This window comes from Notamacropus eugenii, chromosome 5 (genome assembly GCF_028372415.1).
Source record: "Notamacropus eugenii isolate mMacEug1 chromosome 5, mMacEug1.pri_v2, whole genome shotgun sequence".
Taxonomy (NCBI): Eukaryota; Metazoa; Chordata; class Mammalia; order Diprotodontia; family Macropodidae; genus Notamacropus; species Notamacropus eugenii.
In genome coordinates this window covers 150,545,541-150,566,026 of record NC_092876.1, presented here as the reverse complement: position 1 = coordinate 150,566,026, position 20,486 = coordinate 150,545,541, and the positions used below count along the sequence as shown (strand labels likewise).

At 34.6% G+C, this 20,486-nt stretch overlaps 1 protein-coding gene across 2 annotated transcripts; it reads right to left on the bottom strand.

Annotated features, from left to right (window-relative positions):
- Window positions 1-224: 224 nt before the first annotated feature.
- Window positions 225-15,443, bottom strand: LOC140505344 (caspase-12-like). 2 transcript variants are annotated; one of them, XM_072611229.1, is made up of 11 exons: window positions 15,343-15,442; window positions 14,358-14,603; window positions 12,014-12,082; window positions 10,902-10,991; window positions 9,719-9,813; window positions 7,861-8,034; window positions 7,197-7,431; window positions 6,612-6,758; window positions 2,971-3,080; window positions 2,159-2,294; window positions 225-574 (listed from the first exon to the last, which is right to left on the bottom strand). In XM_072611229.1, the coding sequence occupies exons 1-10, from the start codon at window positions 15,347-15,349 to the stop codon at window positions 2,196-2,198; spliced, it is 1,272 nt and encodes a 423-aa protein (XP_072467330.1). In that variant the 5' UTR covers window positions 15,350-15,442; the 3' UTR covers window positions 225-574; window positions 2,159-2,195. The 2 variants fall into 2 exon arrangements, with proteins under 2 accessions (XP_072467330.1, XP_072467331.1); XM_072611230.1 differs by lacking the exon at window positions 7,861-8,034 and having other exon boundaries at window positions 15,343-15,443.
- Between the last annotated feature and the right edge of the window lie 5,043 nt (window positions 15,444-20,486).

Sequence of the window (20,486 nt, the reverse complement as noted above, 5' to 3'; positions counted from 1 at the left end):
TTAAAAGGAGTTATCAATACACATGGAAACACAAAATACATTCACAAATTTATTTTGCTAGATATCTGAATATATTATAAAGAAACAATAAGATGTGCAACCAACAGAAAATAGTAATACAGATATATAAGCAATGGAAAAGTTTTCCAATATTTAATAGAAAACAAGGAACAATTATTATGAGAGGAAGGATTGTGAGGGTGAAAGCATCTGGAAACACGAAGTACATTCACAATTTTAATGTAAAACGTGTCAGATTATTATTAAGTGTCACAAAATGTATTGTAAACAATAAGGGTTTTTAGGTACTAGACAGAGAAATACAAATGAGGAATTAAATTATTAGAGGTCACTTCTTAGAAAGTATGCAATTTAAAATAGAATTTGGGAATGGAAGTCTCCTTGGGCATAGCATTTCAGGATTTGAGGGGGAAAGGAAAAGCAAAAGAGCAGAGATAGAAACGTCCATTTTTAAAAGTATGGTAATGAAGACACAGGTTTTAAAGAAAACATTTTGCATCTGGAAATGTTCTTCTGGAAATAAGTTCTTCAGGACTGCATAGCATATTATTATCTGAATAAAAGAAAGAAAAAATGGTCATGAAAAAAAGTGTGTTTCCAAAGTTAAGCCATGACACAGACTGTCTTTTGATAAGGCAAATGGTCACCAAAAATTATCCTGAGTTATGACCAATTCTGTTTTATGTTTTTGTTTTGTCATCTGAGATTGGATGGCCCATGGTCTTCCAAAATGGACCAGTACAAAAACAAAGCTCATTTTCTTTTGATTCTAAACTTAATCCCTCCTAATTTTTTTATTTCTGTCAAAGATCTATCTTCCCAGTTACTCAGGCCCACAACATCAATTCATCACTTTCATTCATTACACAAGTCTAATCTATTATCAAATCTTGCCATTTTTACTTTTACAATAGCTCCCTCATAAGTTCCCTCCTGTCTGCTCACACTTCCATCACCCTCATGCATACACTAATCACCTTTTTATTTGGTAATTGCAATAGCTTTCTATTTAGACTCTTTGACTCAAGTATCTTTTCACTTTTTTTGAGTACCCACACAACTACCAAAATATTTTTCCCTAAAGTATCATTCTATATCACTTCTTCACTTGATGAAATCTGATAGGTCTTTTTATCTCTTACATCAAATATGAACTCTCCTGTCATTAAAACTCTTTACAACCTGGGCTCTTCCTCTTTTTCTAGACTTCTTAGTCTTTATTCCCCTCTACAGACTCTAGGACATGGCTACGCTGGCCTATTTAGCACAACTGAAACATGGTATTCTCTTCTCTACATCTGTACTTTTGTGCTGATCGGCCCACATATTTAGAATTTTCTCCATCCTTACCTTGGTCTTCTAAAGGTTCTCTAACTTCCTTTAAGGCTCAACTCTGATCCAATTTTCTATTGGAAGTCTTTTGAAATCTCTTTGAGTGCCCACTGTCTTCCTCTCAGTGATTTTCTTCTGTTGCTTTGTATATATCTTGTATATACCTGCTTATTTATATATCTCCCATTATAATGTGAGTTCATAAGCAATATTTTTGGATCTCAAAGTTTATCATAGAATCTAGCATATAGATAATTACTTAATATCTGATTGTTGACTGATTAACCAGTAGATCCTTAGTAATATTACAGTTGTATTCACATTTCTCCTAGTTAAGTCTGGAATTATGAGAAAGAAGGATGAGGACCACCTCAAACAGCAGTGCTCCAGACTAGGAAATAGTTGTTGAAGATCGTGACTAGTCCTCATCTGATTAAGAATCTGATTAACAACTTAGTGGGTTTGTTAAAGACAAGTGTGACAAAATTGTCTTGCCTATATTGTTTTATAACTATATATACCTATAACATATAAACACTGGTCACTCCCTATTCAAGGCATAATCACTAGACTATTACACTAGGGATATATTAGACTGATGCATATCTATACAACTATGTAATGGTCCAGGTCAAATAAAGCCAGTCTGTTCACCAATATCATTGCCAACTAAATATAAGCTATTGAGTTAATACTGAACAGCTGGGCAGGTGGGACCTGACCACCATTTCTCTGTGTAGTGTGTCTTCTAATTATTGACCCTAAATAGATAAAATATGTTCTCTCTCATCTTGGAAACACTTACCTGAATTGCTGTTAATTGTTAGTATGATTGCTTAATTTTATATTCCTGGGAAGAGGTAGAAATATCTTGACATGGACACCCTTTCAATGGTGGGCATCTGGGGAAGGGTCTTTGGAATCTCAAATGATTTCTGGACCTTTAGTAAAGAAAGAAATTTTATAGATAAACTTTTGGAAAGAAAATCCTTTCTTGGGTTACTAGAGAACACTGTCAGCTTCCTGGTAGAGAATATAATACTGAGATGATGGGAGTCAAGTTAGAAAACAAGTGTTGGTAAAAACCATGAAAAAGATAAAGTTGGGGACAAGGAGAGCGCTTGAGTTATCATCATAAGGGATCCTGAGTACCAGAGGCAACATTTGGAATTAAGACAAGTAAGTGAATATAACAATCAAAACTACTATACTAAAGAGATTTAGCATAAAGGAATGAAGAGTCAATTCAGGAGAAATAAATCAAATAAAAAAACTTTCACATATTTAGTGATGTGCATGATAAATATGAATATAAATGGGTTATTACAAAACTTTCCTCTATTTTCCTCTAGTATAGTCACTCACAATTGAGATTGTATAGATCCTGTAAGTAGAGCTTGGGTATATTGGAGTAAATTATTATTTGATTACATATGTGGGGAATCTCAATCAGCATTTATTTCTATAATCTACTTCCTGGTTTACAAAAAATGCAGAAAGAAAATCTTGGTCCAAAAATTTTTCTCTAATTCCTTAGAGTTCTCAATGGGATGAGGAAGGGAGGAGAATCTACAAACACCATGGGAATTATAATGGGGCAAATAGGAAGAAACTGACCTTGCGGAAAACTTCCTCCAGGTGACAGCACCAGGCATACAGTTGGAAGCAGTAAATGAGTTCATTGATGAAGACAGAACCCAGTGCGTCATATCTCCAAGAAACATTATCTGAAAATAAAAGAGATAATAAAGTTCATGACCATGAATTCACTTTAAGGAGAAGACTGGGAGATTAAAATTTTGCATTGTTTCAGTCTGGATCAGTTGGGCACAAGGGAAAAAAATTAGTTAAATATGTGATTTAATAAAACATTTATTAAGCAAATACTGTTCCTCAAACATGTGCAAATACTCATATCCTTAAGTAATATTAATACAATATGTTGGGACAATACCCTTAGAGAAAGGTAGCCAAAAGAACCAACTAAGGATAGTCATCACAATGTCTTTTAAGGACAAAACTGTAAGGAAGGAGTCAAACAAACAAGAAATGGGAAAAAAAGACTTGGAAACATTTTTTAAATAATAACCTCATTTCAACAACAAATAAAGAGGAGCCATTACATAAGCTCTAATATCATATAGTTCTGGATGTTATAAAGGAGGGGGAAATATCACAGAAGAGAATCAAGCTGGGAAAGCAGTGAAAACAGAAAAAAGGTACAGAGAAGAGATCTGAGCTTAAAAAAAAAAGGATTCCATTTTTAGGTCTTTGAGAGATTAATCCTTGAGGTATGTGCAGGGAGGAAAGAAAGTAAAGGTGTGTGAAACACCTCAGGCTTTAAAATGTCCATAAAATAATGCCAAGACGACATTAATAACTACTAAATCACATGCCCACTTTTTATATAGATATGAATATGTATATGCATATATGTAATGTATTTACACATATTTGTTTATATATTTACATGTGAAAACATTTTTATATGATATTTTAATGAAAATAATGTACACAAGCAAGAGAACAACTTTGATGAAGATATTGGAAGAGGACAGGCAACACACAATATTCCATAGCAGATCACATTCTTAACATCATGCAATTAACTAAAAATATTGAGAGTACAAAAACTCACTTTCTTTATTGTTTGTTGACTGAAAATTTGATTCTCTAGTGCAAAATGTTGCTTTAAAAGCTCCTCTCCTACATGTTGTCTCCCATTTCTATGTAAAAGCTATACAGGACTCCTTCAAGGATATAATACCTGAGATAAACTCATTTGACCTTCTTGTGATTAATATATGAAAATCTACAACTAAAGGAGAGGCCAAAGTAGGGCAAAATATTTAGATTTGCAGGAAAGACGTGTGTGTGTGTGTGTTTGGGTGTTAGGGGAAATTGGGGCAGGGACAGAAGGATTGCAGGTTAATACTGGTAATAGCTCCAATAATGGGCAATGAGACTTCTCAAGTACTGGAGTTGTAAGAGATAGCAAAAAGCAGGAAGAGATTCATAGCAAAGACTACAGAAAGCAGGCAAAGGTCTTTAAAGGAGACATGCATGTGTTATAGCATTTTCAGATAGGCTATGCAAAATACTTTAAGTAAAACAAATTCCTTAGCTGTAGGGAGGTCTAGTGCCACATCCCTCAACACTCTTACCTCCCATGCTAATAAATGTATCTATCAATACTGTAACTTGAATGGTCTAGTACTGCAAAAGATAGTCTAAAGTTAATGAAGAGCACACAATGGTCATAACAGAACAGAGGTCAGTGCATGAACTATTATCCAAAAAAGAAGGGGGTCTAAATATGGTTTTGTTCTGTGAGCATATACTTATATGTAATGTTTCTTCCGTTGTACTATTAACTTAAATATGCTCTGAAATTAATTTGTATAAAGATAAATCTATACCAGCAGTGAATCATAGATGTCATGACACCTAAAGGCTTCAATTTTGCAGATGTAAAAAATGAGACCTAGGGAATTTCATAGTTTAACTTAAAGTCAAATAGAAAAGTGATAAGATGGTATTTGAATCTAAGTGTTCTGATTCCAAATCCACTTTACCACAAAAAAAAAAAATTTACAATCATAGATTTAGGGGTTAGAAGGAACTTTTGAAGTCATCTATCTCATACTACCAATTTTTCGGATGAGGAAACTGGGACGAACTAGATTAAATGATTTGCCCAAAGTTACATGGAAGATAAGAGACATACTTAGCATTTGAACCAAGATCAACATACTCAATTTTTTTTTCCACTTTACCTCCTACCATTTCTATATATAACTAGAGGGTTAATTTGGATAAGAGCTTTTCTTCTATTTCCTTTTCTCTCCATCTCTGTGTAGAGCAGGGAATGAAGAAATGTTCCTTACTATCTGACTAATTCATTGATTAATAGATCACATGGCGATCCTATAATAGATGCTTGACCAAGAGCTAACAAAAGTCTTCCCTGAGACCTCCTCCCACTGTATCTAAGTCCTTTACTATTAAGACCTAAAAGGAATACATACAAAGGGCAACTTTGAGAATTTTCCCCTTTCTCTTTTCCAATTTCAGATGTCAGAATTGGTCAAAGAATCCACAAGGCTTAAAACAAATAGAGCAGCTACACCTGGTTGGCTGGATTTATTGCCTGCATATGATCCATGTGATCACAGATCATTAGGTTCCATGGACCTGTGTTCTGATAAGCACCACAGAAATATTTGTGATGCCTTGAGCTTGAATCTTCATCTCTGGTCCATTTGTGTGGGGAATTCCCTAGATGCCACCAAAGGGACAACTCTTATAGTGATGAAACCATCATGTTGATGCTGTTGTTGTTTATTCTTCATTATTGAAGACCAATGGCATCATTGATGATGCCTTGACTTGCACATGAATTGGATTTAAGTGAGACAGGGCTCTGCAAAGGTGTCAGCCTCATTCTTTCTTCCAGTCACCAAAGTCCAGTGTAAGAAAAACAAATCAGGATGACAGGAGATGGCCTGGGATTCAGTGGATGATGTTGGTGTCTGTGATGTTTTGACCAACGTCTACATACTCCACAGTACCTGCTTCAGCCACCTTCAAGGCCATTGAAATGGATTGCTCTCATCCAACCATTCTGCAGGGGAAAGTTTTTACATGCTTGGGGTAGACATCCCTATAACTTGCCAAAGGGTTTGGTTAGCTTCAACCTGGCTTAGCCCATCTACCAAGATCATTTTACTGGGGTGTGACTGCTGCACATGCTACAGCTTCTTAGAGCCACAGGGGAAAGTTGAATGACAGGTGGACACAAAAAGTGAATGAGTAGTCCTGAAAAAGAGCTCAAAAAGCCTTCATATCAGAGGAGGAAGTCCCCATACACTCCAAATATAAACTAATTTTATTCCATTCTATCTTATGGTTGTGTGCTCCCATTTCATTAAGCTATGTGCCTACAAACTTCTATTTATTTATTTTCATGAGAAATGGATATCCAACTATTATTATTAACCAAATTAAAGGAACTAAAACTGAAGTTTAAAAATTAACAATAAATTACTTAAGTTGCAAGCAAAAACAAGATGGAAAACATCCATTTTTTGATACATTAGGGTATACCTAGGTCTCTCTGTATGATCTAATCTGCCATATAAAAGCTTGTAGGCCCTCTAAGGTACAGATTACCTGGCAATACAAGAAAGGAAATTGAACATGAACAGTGCCTGGGAACTAATGAAGTACTGAAAATTCCCTTCATGGACGTTACTTACGTGGTGTTGTAGAACAAAATGAAATGAAATCTTTCTCCATGAGCTCCTGTTCAGGTGAATTACTACTTGAGAAATTTTGCAAAGGTTGTTTGGGCACATCTGCCAAAGCCTCTGAAGCATCCATCACATATGTCATGCCAAGTTTCTCTAAGAACAAAATGATCTATCAATTATTCCCCTCCTCCCAATAGTGTTACCACAGTTATTATCCAGAACTGTTCATGCACACATGCATGTCCCTGCTCTCTAGTACTAATGAAGCAGATGTCAATTTAGAGCTTGGTAACTCTAAACTAAAAGGAATCTGCTGATGTAGAATAAACAATGTGCTGAATTCAATTGGGGATATATTTATATTGTCTAGCTTATGTACATGAAGACAGACCAATTCACGTAATGCTAGACCACTCTATGATGCTTTTATGGGATGGTATATAGATTTAAGGTTTGTTATAATTTCTCTGGAGAAAGGAGGAATGAAGCAAGGTAGCTGATACGTTTCCTCTGGGAAAATATGGACTATAACATCAGATTTCCAGTTAAGTGTCTGAATATACTTAGGACAAAATATAAGCAAAAACTCACCCCCTCGGCATGCTTGGATGATGATGATCTTGGGTTTGCCTTTTAGACTAGGGCAGCTGCCATCATTGAAAATTTGGAAGATAGTATCAGTAGCCAACAGGTCTGGTTCTTGCTTTGAATGTGCTTTCCCACAGATACCATTCAAGAGGCCATGAGACATAAACACCAGGAAGGCACTGTCAGAGCACCAATGTTCTGGGCGATCAGCAAACTCCTTCAACACTGACTCCATTTCCTGAAAGACACAATAGTTGATGATTAGAAACCCTCACAAGGCACAAATTGGGCCTTTAGATTACTATAAATCTTGAAAAATCTGACAAGATGGATGGAGAGAGTGGACAGGAAATTTTGCATTGCTACAATGAAATAGGAAGGCTTATCGGAGAGGTAAATAAGTATTTAGGGAGCAAATTGAAGATGGCAATTTTTGGAAGCAGTTAGTGGCAGTACTATAGAGGCAATAGCATCTTAGTAAGACCATCCTATAAATAGGAGGCCCACCAAATTACTGTTTCAGAGCTTGCCTAAGTCATGCTGTTAGACTGCTTCAATGGGTCTTAAACATTGGTAATCTGACAAATAAAATCTCTGGCCCATAAGATTCTGCCTTGCTGGGGCAGGTGGTAGGTCTGGGTTTTATAGTGAAGAATGTGGCCTATACCTGAGCTGTAAGGTTTGTTTTGATAACCACACTATATCCAAGGTTTTCTAGTAGTTTCCACATTCCCCAAATGTCAAGGTGAGCCCCAAGTCGTTCATCAAGATAGTCAAACATAATATTACAGATGATGAGGGCTAGACGTGAACGGTTCCCCTTCTTCATGATTGGATAGATCTGCAAGGAACAGATATAGAATGAACTGATCACATGCTTCCCTATATTCAGTTCTATAGCCTAGAAAGAGTTTTCAACTTAATGCTCATAAGAACTGAAACTATCTTTGGCTAACTTTTTGTTAGGAATTGTCTTTAAGTAAATTTTGAAAGAGCAATGTTATTTCTTGTTCTTATTAGCCTATTATTAAATGAGCCAAATGATAAAACTATCTTGGATTATTAGTTGTTCCTCTACCACATCCTTTGTTTTATAACTTTCATGTCTTTACTCAGGTTGTTGAAATATTTCCTGTCCTTTGAGCTGTTTTCTACCTTTGAATATTCGGGGCAGCTAGGTGGTGCCGTGGATAGAGCACCAGTGCAGAAGTCAGGAGGACCTGAGTTCAAATCTCACCTCAGACACTTGACACTCATTAGTTGTGTGACCTTGGGCAAGTCACTTAACCCCAATTGCCTCATCCTGGGTCATCTCGAGTCATCCTGATGAATATCTGGTCACTGGATTCAGATGTCTCTGGAGGAGAAGTGAGGCTGGTGATCTCCCTCACTCAAAAAACACCTCCTATATCTAAATAGTTTTTCACAGCTATTTCCCATACTTGAAAATACTCCCTCTTTACCTCTCTCTCACCATGACCACTCAGAATCACCATATTCTTTCAATGGTAATTCAGATTCTTCCTTTTACATTAAACTTTTCCATATCACCTAGGTGTTAGTGATGAATCATTCTAGCTAGGTAGCACAGTAGATAGAGCTCTGGACCTAGGGTCAGAAAGATCTGAGGTCAAATGCAGTCTCACACATGTACCAGCTACATGATCCTGAGCAAGTTCCTTAATTTCTATCTGCCTCATTTCCTTCAACTGAGGATCAAATGACATGTGTAAAGTACTTAGTTTAATACCTGGGAAATAAGTGCTTAATAAATTTGCTTTTCCCCTCCCCTCCCCTCCACAGATTACCTTTTATTTTCATATATATACATATATATATATAAAAATATATGTGCATATATGCATATATATGTATATGTACTAGTATGCTCTAAATTGTTCTAGGGTAGATGTGGTTTCATTTTTTATTTTGTATTCCCAATCCCCAGGAAAGTGTCTCACATGCTATAGGTGGTCAATAAATAAATATTTATCAATTGAGAATAAATTGAATTATTTTTGTCCCCCTCAAAATACAGCATCATTATTCTATGTCCCTTATGACAATGATCATAGCCTCCCATAAAATATATAGCTCCTTATGTCCTCGTGTCACCCCCTCACTCAGCTTGAATAAGCTTTTTAATGAAAAGGTCTCTGATTCAGTAATCTCAGCATCCCATTAAGAATTGAGCAGCCTATTAGGGACAAAGTAAACACCTGCTGTTTTTTTAATTGGATAATTTGTTAATTGAATTAGGAGTCACTAGGACCTATAGTGAGAGTAATTAGACACATATTTTAGGGGTTTGAGGAAAGAATCAAGAAAATGTATTTTAGACTCAGATTTAAAGGAACAGGAAACCTAAGGCAGCCATATGAGGAGATCAAGGAATTCTGCATATCCTCTGGGTGATCTGAAGGCATATCTAGATTTTACAAAAAAACTTGTAATATTTCCCTGTCTTCCATATTTGAGCAAGAAAAATGCCATTTTTGAAAACAACGATGCACTCAACATTTTACCTCTCCCTCCTTTGCTTCCTTCAGAGCAAGGTAGAAATCTGGTTTGCAAAGCTTGACCTGGTTTGGGGGTCCAGTCGCCTTTACTGCATTAGAATCTAGAAGGAAAAGGAAAAAAAAACTAATGAAGATTATTTTTTCAATTTGAGCTTCTTCCTGACTCTATAGACCGATCTGTTGTTATCCTGGGAAAATAGTATTTAAAAGGACAGCTGAGAAAATGAATATAAATTGCTTTAGTACAAAGAATATTTCAAACTCTGAGTTTCAAATCATCATCTCTCTTTCTTAATCTCCTTGTCCTCCTGATTTCCCAATTTCTGATGATGATATAACCATTCTCTAAGTCCCCTGGACCCCAAACCTCATTGGACTTTTGATTCTGACAGAATGTTTCCCTCTTTATCCTATGTCAGTTATAAATTTCTTTTGATGCATCCTAAGCAATATCCTTTAAATTCATCTCTTCCTTTCCATTCCCACTGTTGTTATTTTTGTCTATGCTCTTGCCGTTTGAAACTTTCATTACTTCAATAACATCTTAGCTGGCACCTATGATTCTGACACTTTCTGACTCTTACCTATGCTGAACCTTACTGCCAGCTTAGTCTTATAAAGATAGACTTTGATCATTGCTCTCTCTTGTTTAGTTGTTCTTTATTGCTTACAAAAAAAGTCAAAACTCCTTATCTTCATGTTCAAGGCTATCCAAAATTTGATCTCTGTGAAACATTCTAGCCTTCCTTTTCAAATGATTCTTTAGCAGAATAATTCTGCCCCACCAGACTCATCTACTTGTCATCTCTCTAGCAGAATTTAAACTTTAGTCACTCTGTCAAAAAAATAATGTTAAGAATGTTGACTCAAAATTAATAGAGACTGGAACAATATAGGATCAAATGAGAGGATTTTTTTGCTTTCTTTTCATTTGTTTTTAAGTTAAGGATAAAAAAGAAGACTAGGATTGCTGAAGGAAGACAGGATCATGAAAACAGATAACAGTAGAAAAAATTCTGACAAAAGGTTATTTTGTTTTTTGCTTTCTTTCCAAAGAAGAATGATTTTCAGACTACAAAAAAAGTGGGAATATACAAGGAGAGTCTTTCCAAAAAAATCAAGGACAAATTGTAACAGAAATTCCATGCTGTCAATGATTTGAGTTATTAAAGTCAGACAAATGACATACCAAGCTTCTTAAAGAACTGAAGGATCGTGCTGCTGAGTCTTTTTCGGTAACTTTGGAAGGATCCAGGAGAATTACATATGATCTGAAGAACTGGAAAAGAAAAAACATTAATTTGATTTGATTTTCTAAACAAGAACTATTCAGTCTAGATTCTTTCTAGATAAAAATAAAATTATTCCAGGGTAATGGGAAAATGATTTTTAGAAGAATTAAGTATACTTTATGGGTTGGGATTCCTGTTTTACTTCTGATGGTATATGTTTTCTTGTACATCCTATTCCTATTCTGAGTTTCAGTATCTTTATTCACATAAAAGGGATTGGATTAAAGTGACCTCTCAGGTACCTTACAAAGGCTTAATCTTGAGATTTCAGTAGAACAGGGTTTTAAGTTCCTGTAACTCATACTTGAAGAAATTGGCCAAAAAGAATGCTTATAGAGCTATAAATAGACATACAGGAAATAATACCTCACCTAGCCTCTATGTCATTTAAGCTCACTGTGAGCCATATTCAAAATGGATGTAGTAAAACTTTTCTTTAAGTGATATCTGGGAGATATTTCTACCATCCTTCCAAAAACTCTTTCCTGTATTTGTAGAAAAAGAACTCTGTGCTTTTGAACTACTATTTAGTTGTCTCAGTTTTGTCCAATTTGTCATTTTATAAACGAGGAATTGAGGCAAATATAGTTAAGTGACTTGCCCATCATTACACAGCTAGTAAATGTCTGAACTGAGTCACCTAGAATAATAGCAAAACCATATAGTTATGCAATCTTTTGCAGTTTCCAAAGTAATGTCTTTTCCATTATCTTATTTGATCTTCTCAATGACTTTGGGAGACAGCAGGGTCAGAAATATTAGCTCTCTTTTACATGTGAAATATCTGAGGCTCATTTGATATAAATTATTTACATGACCACATACAGTAAGAAGTGGAAGAGATGATTCAAACTCAGATCTTCTTATCTATACAAAACACTTTTCATCATATCATGCCACTGATTTGAGGATAGTTTTGCTTAGCACCCTTCGATTCATTTCACAATTCTTCAAGAAACATGGTAGAGAGACTGTGTGACAATTCTTCTTTATTTGAAGATATTGTTACCTGACAAAATTTGGTCCATTGCTTCTGACTTCTGGAAAAGAGCCAAAGCTTTATCTTCTCTTTGATTTCCTAAAGGGAAATGAATGAGAAGGGTGTGAGTGTCTCACGTTCTTTTGAATAATGCACTTCCCTTTGTACTAAAACCCCCTTAAACAGTACTATAAATTAATATTTATAGTAAATACTTGAATTTGTGACTGACTTGGAAGGCATAAGAATTCTCAAAATCCAAGCTTATATCTGATGTCAGTGAATAACAGGGAAAATTCTTAATGACTGACATGAAACATAAAAGTTGACAAAAATGACTCTATTTCTCTAGTATCAACAGGATAAGATTGAGGAAATTATTGGGAACCCAAGTGGAAGAATATATCCCATACTGAATAACAAAGGGCCTTGTTCACAGCATGAATGGTATCTAACTCATAAAGGGAATCCATAAACACGAAAAATATGCAAAATTTGGGAAAATGCAAAGAAAGTGTTCCTTTCTCACTTCCCACATTATACACCACCCCTAACTCCTATCCCAAAAGCTAGATGACCACAAAATACTTTATTATTGGGGCTGAGTCATAGTTAAGTCATACTAAATCATTAAGCATCTTCTCTTGCCCACACCTATAGATCTAAGGTTGTCTTCAGAGACCTTGAGGCTACAATGGAAAAAAAGATAAACAGTCAATAAGAGCTTCTGATACTGTAACAATATACTCTAGATCAAGTCCTTTAAGAATTTGTAGTAATTCTGGAAACCATAATTTCTCCAAATAGAATAGATGGATATGAGAGCACAAGGCTTGACATAAAGATGTAATTTAACCTTGAAGAACTAGAATTTTCTGATGTAGATCTAAAGGTACTATAAACCCTTGGAACTGATTGAAACATTGTATGCAACAATCAGTAAATGAATATTTTTAAGTCTCTGCAATGTGCTAAGAACTGTGCTAAGCACATGAATATATGAAGAAAATCAAAAAAAGTGTCCCTTCTCTTAAGGAGTTCACAATCTAACAGCACAGACAACATGAAAACGATTATATGCAAACAAGATATAAATAGGAGAAATTGGAGAAAATCAACTGAGAGAAGGGTCTATCATTAAAGGGTGGGGGGGGGGGGTAAGGAAAGGCTTCTCCTAAAAGAGAAGAATTTTTGCTGTAACATGATGGAAGCCATAAGGGAGAGAACTCTAGGTGTGGGGGACAGGCAATGAAAATCCGTTGAGTGAGGAGATAGAGTTCTAGTGCTAGAATAGTCAGTAAGTCAAGTAGCATTTATTACATACATATTATATGCCAGGTATTGTGCAGTCAGTAGAAATACAAGAAAGGCAAAAGACAGTCTCTACCTTCAAGAAGTTCATAGTTTAATTGGGGAAACATGATATATCCAGAATAAATTGCAAGCAGTCTCAGATCTAGTGCAGTAAAATTAAGGAGGACTTTTGCTGCTGTTCAGTCTTTTCAGTCATGTCTGACTCTCTGTGGTACCATTTTTGTTTTTTTCCTTGGCCAAGATACTTGGAGTGGTTTGTCATTTCTTTTCCCAACAACAACAAAAGAATTAAGGAGGATTAGGAAAAGACCATTGGCAGATTAAACTTTGCTATGCCTTAAAGGAAGCCAAAAATTTAGGGGACAGATAAAACATTCTAATCATGGGGGATGCCCATTGAAAATACTCAAAATGGGAGACGAATTGTCCCTATGTGAAGTACAGTAAGCTAGCCAGTGATACAGAGAAGGCATAGAGAGGAGTAAGATTTTTTAAAATGTAGAGGAAATAAGGAGCAAAGTTATAAATAGCTTTAAAACCAAAGACAGAAGTTTGTATTTGATAATTGAGGTGATAGAGATATTCTAGAGTCCACTGAATTGGGGAAGGGGTGATTTGGTCAGACATATTTTAGGAAGACTGATTTGATAATTGCAAGGACAATAGATTTTGAAACAATCATCAAAACAAACACAGAACTTAAATGGTCCCTAGAATGAAGTTAATCCACACTACTCATGCTGAGTGATATTAGAGACAAAGATAAGATTTTATTCCAAGTTTTTTTTTTTTAATATTCTTTAGAGCAGGGATTTTTTAACCAGGGGTTCATGAACTTGGAAGAGGAAAACATTACATATTATTTTTATGTAACTGATATAACAGATTTATATAACATATAACTGATATTTAGTATTTCACTGAATTATTTAATTTATTGTTCTGAACAAAAGGATCTATACTGCAAAGCTACCCTAGAAATAAAAAAAAGGTTAAGAATACTTGATTAAAAAATAGAAAATATAATGCCTCTCATTTACACTCAGTCAATGAAAATTACCTGAATTTCCTTGTAGAGAGGGTAACAATAATTTTTTCATAATAATTTTGCTTCCTTGAATTATCTGATCCAGGGTATTAACCAGACAATCACTTTGGTGAACAATTGTAGTAAATTCTTTTCCTAAATTCTTCATCTCATTTGGACTCAAAACATCCTTTTCTATCAGGTCATCAATAACACCATCAACAAAGGTACTGACCAAGCATTTCACAGTCTTCACAACATAGTAAGTCTGATTTTTTGCTGTTGAAAAAACAACAAACCATTCAGTCTTCATATGGAGATATAACAAAAGAATCGTTCATTTTACAACAAGAAAGCACCTTGGATAACATTTAATTGATTTTCTTTCTTTCATACCTTCCTTTTTCTGACTTTCCTTCTTCCCTCCTTTCCAAACTATAAAAAGAGTCATTTTTCACAAGGGAAAGGACACCAATCAGGAATTATGAGACCTAGACTGGTTTCTGATACTGTCACTTACTAGCTAGGTGACTCTGTAAGTAACTTAACTTCATCAGTCTACATCTGCTTTCTCCTGTATCAGTTGAAAGTTTGAGACAGAATGATCTCCATTCCAACTCTGAAGTGATGTATTTTTGCAAAGCTGAGGGGAGACAGTTTCTGTAACTTCATTGCTCATACATTTGAAAATCAACAGAAAAGAAGAAAGGATAAAAAAGAAGGAAATTCTGTTTTGAAGGAAACCAAAGGAAAAAAAATATATAAGGAATCAACAAAAAATCAGTTTCTTTCCCTTCTTTATTTCTTTTAAGAAGCTTGGAAATGGGAGCTGGTTCTTAGATTCTTGTTTTCATTTCCTACCACAAAACTAGTTTAAGGAGAGATTAAACTCCACCCCCTTTCATTATCCCATGGCACTTATTTCCTTCTACCTTGAATCTTACCCACACTAACAGAAAAGAACCTCCTTAACCACCCTCGAACACCCTACCTTTTAGAAAAGAAAGACCACACTCACCGTCCATGGCTCTTACAATTCACTGCTACTGAGAGTGAAAATGAAAGTGAATGTTACATGTGTTGTGTACACTCGTCTAAGAGAAGGAAGGGAGGGCAATAAAGGCTTAAAATAATTGTCAAAGCATTTTGTTAGTCTGCGTCAGATGAGCAGAATCTGACTCACAGGTCTCTAGAATGTAGATTTTTTTCTTCCCATAATGGAGGATTAAAGTCTGTTTTATATCTTCAAAAGGAAGTAGGAAAATTGGGGAAAAAATATAGTTGCCACACACATGCAAACTTATGCAAACAGACTTTCATCTTTGTTTCCTCATCTCAGCCAGTAAATCAAACCAACTAATGTCTTTTAGCACCTTTACTGCGCAATCAGGGTGAGCTTTACTATAGTCAAACTTTAACAAGTAACAGAATCAAACCTCCAAATTGTAGTACCTTAGGGCCACAGAATGTTAGAGAGGAAAAGAACATTAAATGTCTCTAATCCATACCTCTCATCAAACAGATAAGGAAAATGAGGCCCTACAAAGGTGACTTACTCAAGGTCATCTAAGGTACGAAGTAGAAGAACTGAGACTAAATTCCTGGCATTCAAATTCAATGATAAAAATACATTTCCACTGGATCACACACTGCTTCTCCTTGTCCTTTGCCTTTCCCATCACAAACACTTATCTAAATCCTACTGAGTTTTCCTCTTTCTCATTTTTATTACCTCATACAGTAGAAGTTCTAAGGATATTTTCCCTAATTTATCTTACGTAATGGTAAAGCAACCTGAAAACTCTGTTGTTAAAGAATTTGCTTGCCGTTAATTCCCAGTTATCATATTCTCAGAGAACAAACCGAGAGGAAAAAAATCTTAACCTACAACAAAAACAAGAGATCTATAAACTTTATACGAGGAAGAATTTCCTAGTGCGTTAAATTGTATCATGGGTTAAAGAAAACATATTATGACTCTAAGCAACTTTTGGGTTTCCAATAGAAAATGTGAGGCGTTTAATAAGTCTATTGACTACATTGAAGTACACTAAGGACAATTTAAGAAACAAAAGCAAAATTTTTTAATTAAAAGTTAAATCAAAACAAAAATGTTTACTAAGTATCTTCCTGACACTGTGCTAGGCACCAGCTTATAGGTTATAAAGGGTTTTTTTTTACCTTTTTTAAAAAAGTGTACTTTTATTTTGTCAGTGTAATTTCTGTACGCCCAAAAAGAATAAAAATGGAAGAGTAGTCCATTAAAATTAGTACCATAACCATTTCTGACAGAATATGTAGTATTTCACACACACACACACACACACACACACACACACACACACACACACACACACACACACACACACACACCCCTTGTTCTCCAACAGACAACTAAGATGGAGGGGATAAACTGAATCAATTGGGGTAAGGAAGAGTTGATTTTGAATTCTGCTACACACTGCCTAGTTGAGTGATGCTGGAAAAGTTGCTTAATCTATCATTCTCTATTTTCTTGGCCTCATTAAAGGGGCAATGCCTTGACTACTTCTTAAATAGGTTTATTCAATGAATGGACATTACCTCACCCTAAGAAAGTACCTGAAAAGACCTTGGCCTAAAGGGGCCAAGACCTCCCAGTGCATCCTGACTCATCTCCAGTCATCCTAAGGAATATCTGATCACTGGATCCAGATGACTAAGGAGGAGAAAGTGAGGCTGGTGACCTGCACAGCCCTCCCTCACTCAAAACAAAGTCAAGTGCAAGTCATGTCACCATTTCTCTGATGGCATGGTCTTCTTGAGCAAAGAAGGACCAACACAATCTATAAAATGAGAATAATAGTGACTACCGTCTTGAGATTATTGTAAGGATCAAATGAGATAATATGTATAAAGCATATTTTAAGTGTTAAAGCATGATATAAATACTAGTGATTACTATTATTATTTTGTATCAGAGGAAAGGGGAGAAATGATTTTTTTCAATTCTTCACCTGAGCCATTGTTGCTTTTTATGTTTGAACAAAATTTACTTTTTAAAGTTTGGTTCTGTTCATTTTTTTAAAAAAATGTATATTTTTTTACTTCTTCTTGATTTTCGTTGCATAAGTAAGTTCAATATTACATTACTTTAATAATGTATCACAATTTGTTCAGCCCTTCCCTAACAAGTTGGCATCAATTTCATTGCCAGTTCTCAACTACCTCAAAAAGTGTTACTTTTTATATTTTGGTGTGTATGAAAAATTTTCTTTTGTCTTTTATGTGTTTGTGAGTATATGGCAAGCACTGGGATTTTTGAGTCAATTAGAATGAATATTTTAGACATGTTCTTCAGACAATTCCAATTTGCTTTCCAAAAATTTTGGAACAATTAGTAATTTCACCAGAATTGTATTAGTGTACCAGTTTTTCTGTAGACCCTCCACCATTGACTTTCTCCATATTTCAAATTCTGCCTGACACTTTTTGATTGTATTATCCTGGGTCAATGACAACTACTCAACACTCTAGACTACTCCAAGGTTTTAAGTCACAGAGAAGACACTGACCAGAACTGGCAGAAAGAGTTACTTTATCTGGAAGTACCATCTATCAGTGGAGTAACTGGTTCAAGCTCCATCCATTTATAAGATATTATGATATACAGTATCAGATATTGATCATTTTTTTTTATTTCCTAAACTAATTATAGTGTCTTTAGTAATTTTTATCAAATAGGAAATCCTTCCCCATGTAGTTCATGGTCTCTGGTTTACTGAACATTGAGTCATTGATTCCAGTTTTCTTTTGTTCTGCCATTCTTAGTCTGATCCTGTAGCAATTTTGATTATTCTTGCTGTGGAATATAATTTCTTGTCTAGAAATGTTATTCTTCCTTCATAGCATCTTTTATTTCCAGTATTTTCTTTTGAGATTTTAAATCCAAAATTTCTCTGAATGAACATTAACATTTTTATATATCTAAAGGTATCCCTTATTGGAACACTAACCATGTAAGTTTAGATAGTATAATCATTTTAATTACATTGTTGAGGCTGACCCATGAGTCTTAATTTCTGAGAAGTGTTTTTTATTGGTATCAATATAAATTTTAGTTTTGTGAATTTTTAAATGTATTTTTATTATAGTTTTTAATTCTGGATTTTGTTATTGCTGATTATTATTGTTGATTGGTTTTGTACCCTGCTACTTTACTTAAGCTACTGATTTTCTTATTTGCTTTATTTATTTTGTCTCTATGGTTTCCTAAGTAAACGTTCATGTGTTTGCAGAAAGGTATAATTTTTAATCTACTTTGCCAACATTTTATCTCCAATTTCTTCCTCTTGCTTTAGTGTTATCACAAATATTTCTAAACTATGTCAAGTAAGTGTGCAATGAGGAAACATCCTGCTTTTATTCTGTGTTTATTTTGAGAGCTTCTTGTGCCTTCTGCTTAATATTAATTGACTGAAGTTTCCAGAAGTTTCACGTGTTGTGCTTTATCAGGGGCTTTTTCAGCACTTAACCATCTAATAATGTTGTTAGGAGGTGGATTGGTTTTTTTAATACTTTTTTTTTTAAGCCAGATCTATGATTTCATTAACATAGGGAGCTAAGAGTGGAAAATTCCTACTCCCTCTCTTTACCAATGCCTATCAACAGTTTCTCTGAAATATATAATGTTAGATTGTCACCTAGGACACTGAAAAGTTAAATGACTCTTTCAGGATCAAATCACCAGAAGACATAAGGACTAGGGATCTTACTTCAGGAATTGAATACAGGTTTATCTTACTTACAGCACTGAATAGAGGTTTATCTTATTCCTGGTTTTCTATTCACTATTCCAAGACTATTTCTTCAATATGAGTAATTACATAAATTAGTAGTCCAAAATTTGAAACAACTTTAAATCCATGGTATAAATCCAACTTGGTGACAGTGAAGATTTTTGATATATTACTAAAATCAATTTTCAAGAATTTTAAAATACTTTTATATCAATATTATTAATGGTATTGATCGATGGTTCTCTTTATTTTCACTTTTAAACTAAGACCATATTTTTCTCATAGGAGTTTTGTAGATTGGTTTCTAATTTTTTTGAGAATTTATGTGCATATAGGTAAAGACATATTTAGAAGACCGTACTGTATGTGTTGTCACATCCTGTGGCAATTTGCTTAGTAGTCCTTCCACTATTCAGAATAAATAAGTAGAGTTATAGAGGCATACCTTTGTATGTGCACTTATGGTCAATGGATCATAGATTTTGAACTAAAAAGGGTCATTGAAGTCATTGAAACCAGGCTTTTTTCTTATAAATGAGGGAAGTAAGGTTACTTTTCCAATTTTGGAGAGGTAGTAAGTAACATAGATATTATATCAATCTAGATCCTCAGTCTACAGACATAATATATTTCCCACTGCACCATGCTGCCCACTTAGAATTTAAGTTTGGATTGCTCTTTAAATATCTCGAAGAATTCACCTAGGAATCCTTTTGGTCTAGGTTGTCCTCCTGCACTTGTGACCCCTAATTTGTTATGGTTTAACTACATGCTATATTTAAGATTGGATTGATAACTATCTATTTTATGTTCTGTTATTGGGACTGTTTTATTCTTGCATGGGTAATTGGCTATTTCTTCTAAATTTTAGGTTTTTCTAGAATAAGATATGGTGCACTAAGTTCTGATTGTTTCAATGTCTTCTTTCATATTTTTATGTTATTAATTTTCATTGTGACAATTTTATTTTTTTCCTCTTTTTATCAATTAACTAAAAGAGATTATTTTTGTGTTTCCAAAGAACAGGTTTTATGTCATTGTAATAGTCTTCTTTAATTTACTTTACCTCTAATTTTAAAGATTTTCCTTTTGAGGAATGTGTATGTAAACTATGTATTTAAAATATATTATGACTATATATCATATCATTCAATGCCATGCCATATCATACTGTATCATAGTTTCATAACATTATCATATTATATCAATACATTACATTATAATATAAACTTGTGTATAATCACCAAGTCTGGTAGTATTTTCTCAGTCTTCATTCCTCTTGAATTTTGTAACTTTTGACATGGTTGATGTCAACCTTTTCCTTCATACTCTCTTATCTCTAGGCTTTTGTGACATTACTGTCTCCTTGTTCTCCTGCCTGTCT